Genomic DNA, 14,994 nt, shown 5'->3' on the forward strand with positions numbered 1-14,994 from the left:
CCAGTACTCTGCCTTCCTGTTATTCTTCCCAAAGTGCATCACCTCACACTTAGTTGCATTGAACTCCATTTGCCACCTCTCAGCCCAATTCTGCAGTTTATCCAAGTTCCCCTGCAACCTGTAACATTCTTCCAAACTGTCCACTACTCCACCAACGTTAGTGTCGTCTGCAAATTTACTAATCCATTCACCTATGCCTGCATCTAAGTCATGTATAAAAATGACAATCAGCAGTGGTCCCAAAACAGATCCTTATGGCACACCACTAGTAACCAGATTCCAGGCTAAATACTTTCCATCAACCACCACTCGCTGCCTTCTTTTAGAAAGCAGTTTCTAATCCAAACTGCTAAATCGCCCTCAATTCCATGCCTCTGCATTTTCTCCAACAGCCTACCATGAGGAAACTTATCAAAGGCTTTACTGAAGTCCATGTATACCACGTCAACTGCCCTAGCCTCATCTTGGTCACCTTCTTAAAAAAACTCAGTGAGGTTTGTGAGACACAACCTGCCCTTGATGAAACCAGCTATGATCTGATTGAATGAATGACGGAACAGGCTTGAAGGGCTGAATGGCGCACTTCTGTTACTATGTTCGTAGCTAAAAGCTAAAGGAGAACCAGATAAGATTATAAAGATACAAATCTACAGATTCTATCTAAGCCATGTGAGCATATTTTCTTATGTAGTGAAATTCAGAATGAAAGGTCATACCTTGAGAATAAGGGGTAGCAGATTTAAAACAGATGAGGAGAAATTACTTGTCTCAGTGTTGTGATTCTATGGAATTCACTACCATAGAGTACATTGAGAACATTTAAGAAGGACATAAGCAGACTTTTAAATAGTAATGTGTTGAAAGGTTATAGGGAGCACGCAAAAATGTAGAATTGCTGCCTAAGTAAGCTCATCCATAATCCTAATGAATGGTGGAGAGACTTAAGCTGAATTGTTGGACCTGCTCCTAGTTCTTCTATTCCGATGATAACATTGGTATGGGTTAATAAGATTCAAGTTAAATATATAGATTGAAGATTGGTGCATGACATATACACTTTGATTCATTTGGGCACTGGCGTAGAGTCATACAGCACAAAAACAGACCCTTTGGTCCAACCAGTCCATGCCAAACATAATCCCAAACTAAACAAGTCCTACTTGCCTGCTCCTGGCTCATATCCCTCCAAATCTTTCCTATTCATGTATATATCCAAATGTCTTTTAAATGTTGTAATTGTACCCGCATCCACCACTTCCTCAGGAAGTTCATTCCACATGTGAACCACACTTTGTGTAAAAAAAAAAAAAAATTAAGCCTGTCTGTCTCTCACCTTAAAAATGTGCCCTCTAGTCTTGAAATCCCCCATCCTAGGGAAAAGACGACTACCATTAACTCTGTCTATACCTCCCATTATTTTATAAGCTTCTATAAGGTCGCCTTTCAACTTCCTACACTCCAGTGAAAAAGGCCCCGGAGTATCCAATCTTTCTTTATAACTCAAACCTTCCATTCCTGGCAATATCCTGGTAAATCTCTTCGGAACCCTCTCCAGCTTGATAATATCCTTCCTATAACTGGGTGGCAACCGGAACTGAATACAGTATTCTAGAAGAGGCCTCACTAATGTCCTTTAAAACCTCAACATGACTTCCCAACTCCCATGCACAAAGGACTGAGCAATGAATGCAAGTGTGCCAAAAGCCTTTTTAATTACCCTGTCTACATCTGACACAAACGTCAAACAATTATGTACTGCACCCCTAGGTCCCTCTGTTCTACGACATTAGCCAAGGCCTTACCATTAATTGTGTAAGCCCTACCCTTGTTTGTTGTACCAAAATGCAATACCTCACGTTTATTCAGATTGAACTCGATCTGCCATTTTGCAGCCCATTGACCCATTTGACAAAGATCCCTTTTTAATGTTAGACGACCTTCTTCACTGTCTGCGATGCAACATATTTTGGTGAGATCTGCAAATTTACTCACCATGTCTTATATATTCTAATCCAAACCTTTATATAAATGACAAACAAAAGTGCACCCAGAACCAATCCCTTGAGAACACTGCTGGTCACATGCCTCCAGTCTGAAAAACAACTCTCCATTGTTAATCTTTGTCTCCTGCCATTAAGCCAATTATGTATCCTATTAGCAAACACACCCTGAATTCCATGTGACCTTACTTTATTAATTTGTCTACCACACAGAACCTTGTCAAAGGCTGTACAAAAATCCAAATTAACAACATCTAATGCACTGCTTTTTTTTTGGTAACTTCTTCAAAAAACTCAATCAAGTTTGTGAGATACAATTTTCCTTGCATAAAGCCATGCTGACTATCCCTGATCAAATTTTATCTCTCTAAATGGCCATAAATCCTATCTTTTATAATCACCTCCTACAAATTACAACTGAAGTCAGACTCATGGTCTGCAGTTCCCCAGTTTCCCCTTGCAACCTTTCTTAAACAAAGGTACAACATCAGCCACCCTCAAATCACCAGCACCTCACCCATAGATATAGATAATGCAAATACTTCTGCAAGAGGTCTTGCAATTTCCTCCTTTACTTCCCACAACGCTTTGGGATACATTAAATCATGTCCCAGAGATTTATCCACCGTCATATTTTGTAAGTGCTCCCAAGCTTCCTCTTCTGTCATGTGAACTATTTTTTAAAACATCAAAGTTGATTTATCTGCATTCTCTAGACTCACATTTCTATCTCTACAACAAAAACTGACACGAAATATTGATTTAGTATCTCTCCCATCTCCTGGGATTCTACATAAAGATGACGTCCTTAATCTTTAAGGGGCCCTTCTCTCTCTCTCTCTCTCTCTCTCTCTCTCTCTCTCTCTCTCTCACGTTACCCTCTTGCTCTTAATGCATTTGTAGAATCTCTTCGGATTATCCTTAATCTTATCTGCCAATGCCATCTCATATCTCCTCTTGGCCTTCCTCGTTTCTTTCTTGAGAATGTCCCTACATTATTTATATTGATTAAGGGATTCAATTGAACCAATTTGTCTATATCTGAAATAAGATTCTCTTTTATTAGCTGTGATTATGATTAGATTAGATTAGATTACTTACAGTGTGGAAACAGGCCCTTCAGCCCAACAAGTCCACACCGACCCTCCGAAGAGCAACCCATCCAGATCCATTCCCCTACACTTACCCCTTCACCTAACACTACGGGCAATTTAGCATGGTCAATTCACCTAACCTGCACATTTTTGAACTGTGGGAGGAAACCGGAGCACCCGGAGGAAATCCACGCAGACACGGGGAGAATGTGCAAACTCCACACAGACAGTTGCCTGATGCGGGAATTCTAGAACGTCAATATTTTTATTTATTCTTTGTTTCTTGATCTTGCTAACCTTGCCCTTTGCTCTAACAGAAACATAATGCCTCTGAACTATGATCATCACATTTTTGAACGCCTCCCACTTGTCAGGTGTTCTTTACCTGTGAACAGTCTACTCAATCAACGTTTAATTCTTCTTGTCTCTTACAGTTAAACTTTGCCTTACTCCAATTAACAACTTTAACTTTTATGGAAGGCTTATCCTTTTCCATAACCATTTTGAAACTAATAAAATTATGATTGCTCGACGCAAAGTGTTCCCTCACTTTTACTTCAGACATCTGCCCTGTTTTATTGCCCTAAAGAAGCTCTAGTTTTGCTCCTTCTCTTGTCGGAGCATCCACATATTGATAAAAAAAATTTCTTGAAAATATTTGACACATTATTCACCATCTAAATCTTTAACACCGTGGTAGCCCCAGTCAATGTTTGGAGGATTAAAATCCCTCATTATTACAACCTTATTATGCTTACATATATCTGAGATCTCCCTACATTTCATTTCTCAATTTCCCTCTTAATATTGGGGTCCTATAGTACAATCCCATCAAAGTGATCTTTCCTATCTTATTTGTAATTTCTACCCATATATTTTCACTGGACAATTTTTCAGAAATATCTTCCCTTGTTATAGCAGTAATGAATTCCTTAATGAAAAACACCACATCCCTCCCCTCTTTACTTGCTTACTTTTCTATCCTTACCATAAGCATCTTAAACTTGGAACACTGAGCTTCCAGTCTTGTCTATTTCTCAGCCAAGTTTCTGTAATAGCTATGACGTCCCAATCGTATGTTCTTAAACATGCCCTGAGTTGGTCAGCCTTACCTGTAAGAGCCCTTGCATTGAAATGAATGCAGTTTAATTCTTCAAAGTTACTACATAGTCTGACTCTTTCATCTTTCTTTACTAATTGACATCCTCCCCTCACATTCAGAACCTTTCCCATCAACCCTTCTGTTTGCACTGCTACTTAGAATTCCTCCATTCCCCCTCTCTATCAATATAAAGTTTCCTTAATGAAATGAGCAAATCTCCCTGCTAAGATAGGTTTAGGTTGGACCCATTCTTTTCAAACAGATCTTTTCTATCCCAAAAGGCATTCCAATTGTCCAAAAACCTGAATCATTGAATGATACACCAGCTCTTCAGCCATTGATTTGTCTCCTTTAACCTTCTGTTCCTTCCCTTGTTTGAGTTTGGCATTGGGAGTAAACCAGAAATTACTACTTTTAAGGTTTTCTTTTTAATCTTCTACATTTGAACTGTACTAGAACCAGTGTTCTGGCAAATCATTTAATGAAAGCAGTAGTGATAGCATTAAACTAATGGTGGAGAAGGAATATCATATGAGGGGAGATATGATAAATTGAAGAAAAAGGGCAGGCAATAGAGCAGGGTAACAATATGGATAATGACATCCAGAGCGTGGCTGGAGTGGAAGGGATTGTGGACACAACCCTAAGACTGCAGCAGCAGATGTAGCCAGGCAGCTAGAGGTTCTGTATCTGAATATACACAGGATTTTTAACAAAACAGCTGAATTGACAGCACAAATAAAAATACTGTAAATATGCTTGAGGTCTTTGCTGTGGAGAAATATCACAAGTGGAATCTTGCAGACCCTACCATTATGCAGTGTCAACAAGTTAATTCTTCTGCTTCCATTTTACTACAAGCAGAAACTATCTAACATCTGAGTGATGTAGCTCAGTCTGAAGTAATTCAGAGTCAGTTCACTACCATGCAAGCCTGGACTGTTAGAACGTTCAAAGGGATTTGAAGGGTCTAACTGCAGTCTATTTATTTTACTCTTTGAAACGTTGTTGGGCTTGCTGAGGAACTATCCCTGGGGAGTATCAGTGGCACCAGAACCAGACCAAAAACAATAAGTCAATATGTGAGCTTGTCTGGATGGCTTGCATCCCTTATAATCTTATATACTCAGTCAGAGCCATTTCTACTTTAAAGAAAACAACCCAAGCTTATCTAACCTCTCTTCATAGCTAAACAGCTCCATCCCAGGCAACATGCTGGTATATTTCATCTGAACCCCCTCGAATGCAGTCGCATGCTTCCTAGTGAGGTGATCAAAACTGCACTAGGCACTCTAGCTGTGACCTAACCAAAGTTCTGTACAGTTCCAACATAACCTCTTTCTGTTCTGATTCAATCTAAGGGAGAGAAGTGTAGTTCCAAGATTATTTTTTGAATTTAAGCAAGGGCAGTTATGAGTACATGAAAGCAGAGCTAGTGAAAGTGAACTGGCAATAGAAATGCAGTGGAAAATATTTAAGGGGATATTCCAGATAGCGCAGATAGATACATTCCAACAATAAAGAAAAATACTAAGGGTCGGACTTAATAAAAATCAAAGATGGTGTCAGACTCAAAAAAATAATTATTATTGCATATCAGCAAGTCAATAGTTTGAACAGAATATAAAAAAAGCAAAAAAAATTACTAAAGAATTAATAAGGAGGCAAAAGTTAAAGTACATGAGAAAGTTAGCCAAAAATATAAAAACAGGTAGGAAAAGTTTCTTTCAATATCTAAAAAGAATAGAGATAACGCATTAAACAATAGTTCTATAAAAACTGAGAATGAAGAATTAGTAATCAAGGATAAAGAGTTGGCAGACAGATTGGCCAGATATTTTACGTTAATTTTCACCAGAGAGTTTACTAGTAACATCCCAGAAATAACTATAAATCAAAAATTTAAATGGTGGGCAGAAGTCAAGAGAATCATAATTATCGAAGAAGTAGTACTGAGTACGTTGTTGGAACTGTAAGTTGACAAGTCCCCAGCTACTGATGAATTTCATCGTTGGGTGTTAACAGAAATAACAAGTGAAATAGATGATGCATGGTTTTAATTTTCCAAAACTCATTACATTTGGGGAAGATTCCTTTAGATTGGAAAATATCTAATGTAACTCCTTTTATTCAGAAAGGGACGGAGGCAGGAAGCAGGAAACTACAGGCCAGTTAGCTTAACATCTATCATAGGGAAAATATTAGAAACTATTACTAGAGACAGTATAACAGGGTACTTCTTAAGTTCAAGGTAAGTGGCTTTATGGTTTTTTTGTCAAAGGGGAATCATGTTTAATTTATTGGAGATTTACTCCTTTGAAGAAGTAACTTGTGCTAAAAGATAAGTGAATGTGTTGTACTTGATTTTGATTGCTAAAGGAAAGAACAATTAGGAGATTGTACAGGAATGTGGAATTGGGGTTAAAAATCAGATCAACTATGATTCTGTTGAATAGCAGAGCAAGCTCAAGAGGTTGAGGGCCTACCCTTGATTCTTGTTTGTATACAAGATTGTGATAGTTTTAAGTAAATTAAACAAAGAAATGTTAGCTCATTAGGTCATAGTTCAGTGTCTAAGAGACACACATTTAAAGCCTTTTTTGGCAAGACAAGCAGGGAATATGTGAGGAGAATGTTTTATGCAGCAATACGTAATGACTGGAACTTGCATAAAATGAGAACATGGAAGTAGAAATAACCAGATTTCAAATGGAAATTGGCTATGTAGCTCAATGTAATAAATTTGCAGGGCTGTGTGAATAGAGCAGGGGAATGGGATTGTCTGGGTTTCTCTACAGAGAGCCAGTATGGACTTGATGGCTTTCTTCTGTGCTGTACTGACGCTCAATTTTATCATTTGTTTTAAGACATTTTTGGTGCCTTGAATTACAAGCTTTCTGAAATGTGTTGCCAACAGGATTCAATCCAGAAAATTTTGCTAGCAATTTCTAAGAAGGCAGCAGACAACAGTAGTGCCTATGAAAAGCATCGGATCCTGATGATGTATCGTTTATTTGTAAACTTGCTGCTGAAAGAGATAAAGGATGGCCTGGGAGGAGTGTGGGCATTTGTTCTTCGTGATGTCATCTATAGTCTGATCCATCATATCAATAGCTGGTTTGTTCTTCTTGTTCCTTTGAAGGTTCAGTTATGTTTAACATTTTATTCTTTATTTAATCAAATGAAAGTTACTTTTAAGAAAAAATAAATGTTCATATATTGTCTCTACCCCTACTCTGAAAGATGCCAACTGTTTTGTGCTGTTGTTTAAGCATCAGTCATACTTTAACAACTTGTTTTCCTATTTGTCAAAAAGCTATATTATCCCTGAAATGAGGATTGGCAAGGAACCACAGTTTAGATGAATTTCTCACCTGATGTATTTTACAAAAAGAATCACTCAATAGTGTTAAGGAGGTGAAGCCCTTGTTAAGTGATTCCCTACCTACCTGAAACATGCTAATTTTTTTTTCTGTTTTCCTAGCTACTCCCTAACTCAGCATAAAGGATTAACTCTCGAATCTTCATGATCTTTATACCTAATTTCCAGATTTGGCACTGCATTTACTAAACTGGGACTGGCACGGTTTTACTTACATTTAATATCTGATTCTCAAAATGTTAATCTATGTTGTGATAATTGTTCAAGTCAGTCGTGCTTTCTGCATTCTTTTGCCTTGAGGAATCATTTAAAACTAATCGTTATAACTCTAAATGAGAGAAACATTGTAAAAACAAAAGTAGTACATTGGGTCAATCATCCCTCAAAGTTGCAATTCACAAATGTATTTTTTAAAAAATCTGTTAGATTCCCATTTTTGAAAAATGACATCTGCCTGCTGATATTGTCGTGTAATTTTTAATGTTTCAAGATCTAGCATATTTAAGGCACAAAATTAATTGAGTCAAAATCATTAATCAGTTGAAATACAGTGAATGCATCAGTGTTGATGAAGATGTAGTGAACATTTAGACTGGGAGTTAGTGCTCTATTTACCAAGTGTAGTATGGGTGATTTCAGGGTTGATTAATTCCCAAACCTGATCAGTGAGAGAGAGCTTGCTGGATCAAGCACCAGTTAGATGCCTAAGCTACTGTCTGGTGGGCTTCTCCTCCAATCAGGAGTGGTCACTGAAGTCCCTGCTGTCCAATCACAAGGCAACAGCCCCTGCAACCTGAGCATTGCAGTAGTCCCAGGCTGTGAAGTTGACAGGGATTAAAATGTCACTTAGGTGAGTGCATTCTTTTTGGGAATTAAAGGAAGAGAAATATCCAAGGCAAGGACGGGAAAGTTCACCCACTCCTCTGCCTCCACCATCCTTGCCTTAAATTGACACCAAGTTGGGCAAATGGAAGACACCCCCTAGCACCTCCAACCAAAAAGATTTTGCCAGAAAAGCAACTGTTTGGGCCAGTGGTTATTTGAGGTGCTTAAGTGGTTATTATTAGTGACTAGTCAAAGACATACAACTGTAAAAAAAGTAGAAGCAGAGTCAGGCCATTCAGTCTTTTGACCCTGCTCCGTCATTCATTATAACCATGCTGATCATCCATCTTCATAGCCTGTTCTGCTTCTTCCCTATATCTTTTGACCCCATTAGTCCCAAGTGCTATATCCAACTCCTCCTTACAATATACAGTCTTTTGACCTCAACTGCTTTTTGTCTGTTATGAATTCCACAGGCTCATGACTCTTTGTGTCATCTGCAAATTTGGTGATATTATATTTAATTTCATCATCCAGATCATTAATGTGCACAGCAGGGGTCCTTGCACTGATATTTGCAGTACCCCACTAATTACTGCTTGCCATTCAAAAAAAGACCTGACCTTCAGATCTTCTCATTCAAAACATAGGCAAGAAATGGGTGCCTGCCTCTCTAAAGCCAATTCACATAGTTGCTGTAAAGACCTAAACGTTTACCTCAAAATCTTGTCCCTGTATATCATTTTTCAGTCCACACATCTTATATTTTCTTCTTAGGCCATCACACAAGGATGACGTAACCACACGTAGCTTTTCTCTGTGTTGTGACCTCTTAAATGTTACTTGCAAAACTGCTGTAGACCACTGTGGAGATGCACTTGCAAGCCACCTTCATGTTATTGTGGGCACACTTATACCATTGGTTCATGAGCAACCAGAGATTCGCCAGCAGGTAAGCTGATTCATTGTATTGTCTGTTTGATATACATTTTTAATTTGCATAAACCTAATCAATTTTTCTTATTAAAACTACAACCTGAAAGTTGTAAACTTTCAAAAAACAAATAGTACCAAACTGTTGGAAAGAAAGTTGTATGTAAACAGGGCTTTAAAAAGTGGGAAATAGAATGGTAGAGATGTTTAGGGAGGAGTGTCTGGAATTTTGAGTTGGTGGCAATAGGCAAAATAGCCAAAGGGTTGAGAATGTGGTGTTGGAAAAGCACAGCAGGTTAGGCAGCATTTGAGGAGCAGGAGAATTGACGTTTCGGGCAAAAGCCCTTAATCAGGAGTGAGGCTGTGAGCCGAGGGGGTGGTGAAATAAATGGGAGAGGGGTTGGGCTGAGGGCAAGGTGAGAACAGTGAAGACGATGGAGTAAGACTTGCAAATGGATATATAGGAAGACAGAGAGCTACATCTCTGCAATTGATCATTGTAATTATAATAAGTAAATGTAATCTAATTGTGAAACAGAGCCTAGTCAAGCATATTGTTCCCATTCTGCAGCTGAATGTTTTTAACAACTTTGTGCTTCAGTGTTTTTAAGTTGAATTAAGCATTTATGAATTGTAATTGAAACTCTTTCAGGCCCTAGAATTGCTGAAATATCTAGTGATAACGAATCAAGGCAATGTGAACTTGTGCAATGCAATTAGGCATTTAGATTCATTCCCTGACCTTCCTGACTTCAGAGAGTTGCGCCTCACTCAGGAGAAAATCAAATACAGCAAAAGACTGTTCACATTTTTGGAGGTAAGATTATTTTTTAAATGAACGCTGAAGGCTTTTGATATAACAATACAGTTCCACTTTTTAATTTTAGCCTGATAATCCCTAATGGAACTAATTCTGGCTAGTGAAAAGCCTTTGTGCTCTTGTAAGTTGTGTTATATTGAATTTTCAATTTAAAATAAGATCAAATTTAATTATATTTTAATCATGCGAATTATGAATTAATTCAACTGAGTTGACCTCAGGTTGACAAGTCAGTTTAAACCATCTGTTACAAAAACAAACCCTATTTGCAATTTGAAATGGCTCTAAAGCATGTTTGTGATGATACGATCTTCAGGTTAAGTGCCCTCTGGAAGAGAAAGATACCAGTTGAATACACAAACTGTAGTAGTAAAAGTAGCCCAGTCAGCATATCAAGTTTGTTTTGCCAGTGAGTGACATCTGATAACCCTCAGCTCCAGTTTCCCATCTTTCCTTACACTCTTACTGATTAAAAATTTACCTCTTTCTTGATGAACTAAACTCTACAATCCTTTAGACAGATTCCATAGAATCGCCACCGTCTGAGAAAAAAAAATCCTCCTCATTCCCATTCTATCTGGCGACCCCTTGTTCTGACATTATGCCCTCTAGTCCTAGACTCTTCCAGAAAGGAAAATAACACTTCCAATCGACCATGTATATTGCATATTTCAAAATACTTTATTCTAAACTCCAATGAATATGAACTCAACCCCAGGGGTGGGGTAGTCCAAAACTAGAGAGCATAAGTTTAAGGTGAGAGGGGAAAGATTTAAAAGGGACCTAAGGAGCAATGTTTTCACCCAGAAGGTGGTGCATATATGTGGGCTGCGGGGAAAGTGGTGGAGGCTGGTTCAGTTGCAACATTTAAGGCATCTGGATGGGTATATGAATAGGAATAGTTCAAAGGGGATATAGACCAAATGCTGGCAAATGGGACCGAGATGGACCAAGGAGTCTGTTTCAGTGGTGTATATCTCTGACTGTGAAATTCAGACAGCAGAGGAGCAAAGTTTAGAGGAGTAATGGCCACAGAAAAAGGCAAGAAGGATTAATGGAAATGGAAAAGAGTAGCCTAGAGCTGAGACATGAAGATTCAGTTTCCCTGGATGATATGGAGTATGTTATAGCAAAGTGAGGTTATGAAAAGTTATGATATTTGCATCTTTCCCTTTATGCTATTACTTTTCTATTTCAGGAAATCAATCACTTCCTTTCAGTCATCTCCTGTGATTCATTACCATTGACGAGGCTTGTAGGATTAAAAGATCTGAAACAACAGCTGGAACTACACAAAGAAGATGTTAAAAATCTGTTGAAAGAGTGTCAAGGTATTTTATCTAGATTCTTATTGCATGGCGATCCTGGTATTAGCAAAACATATTAATGACCAATTACAATAACTTTAGATGCATAAAGGTTGAAAAATCCATCTTTTTACAAAATCTTCACTGTGGGTGGGTGTTTTCTAATATCAATAATTTGAACTTGGAAGCAGCATTGCTACTTGCAAACTCTCAATGGATTGAGTCAGATAACAGGGGTATTAAGTCACTATCTCAAGATAAAGTACTATTAATCTAAGTAAAGCACAGGAAACTTTTTTAAATGCACTTCCAACTCCTGCCACTTGGTGGTTGTCCAGTGCACTACTTGTTTAAAATGGCATGCATACTTGTGGTTTGTTGGTAGAAGGGTATGGATGACAGAGTGACCTGCTCCTGATAATTATAATATGTTAATGAGGCAGTGTGTGATTTTTGTCAAAAGTTTAGATTTCATGCTTCCACCATATTTGGATAACGAGCAGATATTGTGGATAGGGCAAGGGCAGATTTTCAGATCCAGCAGATATTTGTTTTTCCAGCATTGTCAGTGACCCCAAAGAAATGGGACTGCTTCCACTTGGAGATTGAAAACTCCTCAAGAATATACCTGCTGTGAGTTCTCAATCCTCACTCTCAGGGAGCTAGTCTCTGACTCCAGTTGATCTCTCTCTTCAGTGCAATCTAATCAAACCTCCCTATATCATTTAATTCACCCCTCCAAAAAGATCTGTCCCTCCTTCCTCTTCTTTCCTGGCTGTAGCAGATATTTTCTTTCACCAGCCATTTTACTTATTGTGGATTTATTAGAAGCAGCCACCTGATTTCTACCCTTCTTCCCCATAAGAAATGGGACAAGTGTTGCCGTTCATAAGTTTGTAATGCCAGAAATATCTTTATTTCTTAAATCAGTGCTTTAAGAAACTTGCGTATTATACGTATTTGTGAGTTTCAACTCATCTGCAACTTGCAACATTGGACAAACAAGCAGGAAGCCTGCCACCAGGATACATGAACATCAGATGGCCACCAAACACCCACTCTCACTAGTTTCCATACATACAAAGAAGGACACAACTTTACTGGGACAACACACACATCCTAGGGCAGGTGAAACAAAGACATGCACAAGAATTGTTAGAAGCATGACATTCTAACCAGCACTCCATCAATAAACACATCGATTTCGATCCCATCTACCTTCCCTTAAGAAAAAGAACCAGAAATGACATCACCCACCTTTAAGAAACCAAGACCTATAATTAGAGAGCCGGGACATACCAGCAGTGCTTCACGGGAGACTCTCACTGATGAGAATTACCTGGTCATGGTGACGAAACATCTGAAACAAACCTTCCAGCTCAGTGAACTAACTCGCATACTTGCAACTTGCTTTTGATTTGCAGTTTGTTTTTATTCCGTACTTGTTTGCATGGATTTCCTTATCATGTTTTCCAAAGCAACACCATACTTGATTAAAGAAAAACAGATGAAAACTTGATCATTTTTGCAGAAGACCAAGTTTTACTGATCAAAAGGAGGAAATATATAACTTTTCTCAATATGTTGTGGAATTTGATTTGTTATTGGAACGTATACAAATATCTATTTCATGAGGTTCAGTACTTGGGGTAGCTGATCATGTGACCATAAAACTAAAGTTAATGAATATTTTGCTAAGACTTGTTTCATTAAACCTTTCTCATATTTCTCCATCAGTTGGTCCAGAGTCCAGTGTTCTAGTGAAACTGGTTATAAATCTTTTGCAGTTGTGCAAGTCTGCCTCTAATCACCCTGCTGGAAAAGATATTCTTGGTAAGTATTTAATCAGTTCCGATTCAATTGATGCTTTAAGTAAACCTTGATGTTGAACTGAGACTATTCATGGAGAATTATATGTATGCGCTGTAGAAAGGAACTGTAAGCGTTACCCTCAGATTCTTTAAATTGAACCTTCTTTTTGTTATTTGGCCATGGAATATGGACATTGCTCGTTAGGACAGTATTTATTGCTCATCCCTAATTGTCCAGAGGGCAGTTATGAATCATCTACATTGCTGTGGGTCTGGAGTTACATTAGGTCAGATTCTACCTCTGTCAATATTTTGTGTTATCAGCATCCTGATGATTATTAATGTTGTCAAATAGTATGCTTATTTGATTACTTTCCTCTGGTTAATTCCACATTCCTGTTACTATGAGGCACTGATTGTACATACAGTTTTTGGAACATGTAATCTGGTAAACAGTACCTCCCAGCTAAAACCGAAAGATGGATGGGTAGGGAATTGCATTTTGGAATAACTGGCCCCTGACTTTAAACCTTGACCTCAGGCATTTAGAATATACAGGTAATACTAAGAATAGTAGTGAACAGTTTTTTTGGCAGACTGGCTCCTCAGAAGTCACCATTGCCATTTTTTAAAATAACTTAGGTGTGCAGAGCCCTAATTTTAAAATTTGCATAAGCCAAAGAATTTGTATAGTGAACCTTGAGGAAGATAACAATAAACTTCAGCTTCAAGAGGTCATAAACTGGTGAAAAGGCAAATACATAGTAGATAAGACTTAACACTGAAGTTGTGAAGTGATGCATTCTGTATGATGCAAAAATAACGATATAAACTAAAGGGTATAAATGTAAAAAAAACAATAACTGGAAAGGTGGTTTAAAAGGAACATGGGATCTCTATTTTATAAGTAGAAGTATAAAGTACAAAATAAGGAAGTTGTGATATAAAACATCTGGTTCAGGCTCAATTAGTGTATTATTCCCAATTCTGGGTGCTACACTTTAGGAAGGATATGAAGGTTACACAGAGGTTGCAGAAAAGGTTTGCGACAATGGTTCCAGGGGTGAGAGACTTAAGAGTTACTTTAGAGAACTGGGGGTCTTCTCATTAGAGAAGATTAAGAGGAGACTTGGTGGGCTTGTTCAGAATCTTGAGGGGTTGAAAAAAGTTGTTAAATAGAAACTGTTCTCATTGATGGTAGAATCAAAACCAGAGGGCACAAATTTGGGAATTATTGACAAAAGAAACAAAAGCCATGTGAAGAAAAGTTTTTGCTGTGCCAAACAGTTATGGTCTGGAGTGCACTGACTGAAAAGGTCATGGAGACAAATTTTGGTTTTCAAGATAAAATCAGATAAGCTTATGAAGGGAATCAATTTCCAGGACACAAAGGTAGAAAGATCAATGTTGCTCTTACTGACAGACAACATCAGTGTTGTGCTTTGATTCTATCAGAAATGCATTCAAGTCATCTCAATCTAATCTCCAATGTTCACTTTCACAAAACAGGATAATTCTCTCTGATCCAGCTCACTCAGCAATGGCATTATGTGAAATGCAGGAAGATGCTGATGCAAGAGAAGATGCACTTTTTTTAAATTAGCTAGCATGTTAATTTTATCCATGCCAAAGCTATATCTTAGTCCAAAAACATTTGGTACTGGCATAGGGTGCAACACAGAAAAATGGTGTTTAAGATTTGTTCCAATATTCACTGGAT

The 14,994-nt window shown here is 38.0% G+C and overlaps 1 protein-coding gene across 1 annotated transcript in view; it reads left to right on the forward strand.

The window, feature by feature from the left end:
• atm (ATM serine/threonine kinase) overlaps positions 1-14,994 on the forward strand; it is a 167,863-nt gene that overhangs the window by 64,436 nt on the left and 88,433 nt on the right. The window contains exons 29-33 of the mRNA XM_043691843.2: positions 7,114-7,313; positions 9,181-9,355; positions 9,989-10,153; positions 11,355-11,487; positions 13,201-13,296. Coding sequence (XP_043547778.2) covers positions 7,114-7,313; positions 9,181-9,355; positions 9,989-10,153; positions 11,355-11,487; positions 13,201-13,296 — 769 coding nt within the window. The remainder of the gene's footprint in view (positions 1-7,113; positions 7,314-9,180; positions 9,356-9,988; positions 10,154-11,354; positions 11,488-13,200; positions 13,297-14,994) is intronic.

This window comes from Chiloscyllium plagiosum, unplaced genomic scaffold, assembly GCF_037043375.1.
Source record: "Chiloscyllium plagiosum isolate Xiang-an unplaced genomic scaffold, Cpla_swu_hap1 HiC_scaffold_6, whole genome shotgun sequence".
Classification (NCBI taxonomy): Eukaryota; Metazoa; Chordata; class Chondrichthyes; order Orectolobiformes; family Hemiscylliidae; genus Chiloscyllium; species Chiloscyllium plagiosum.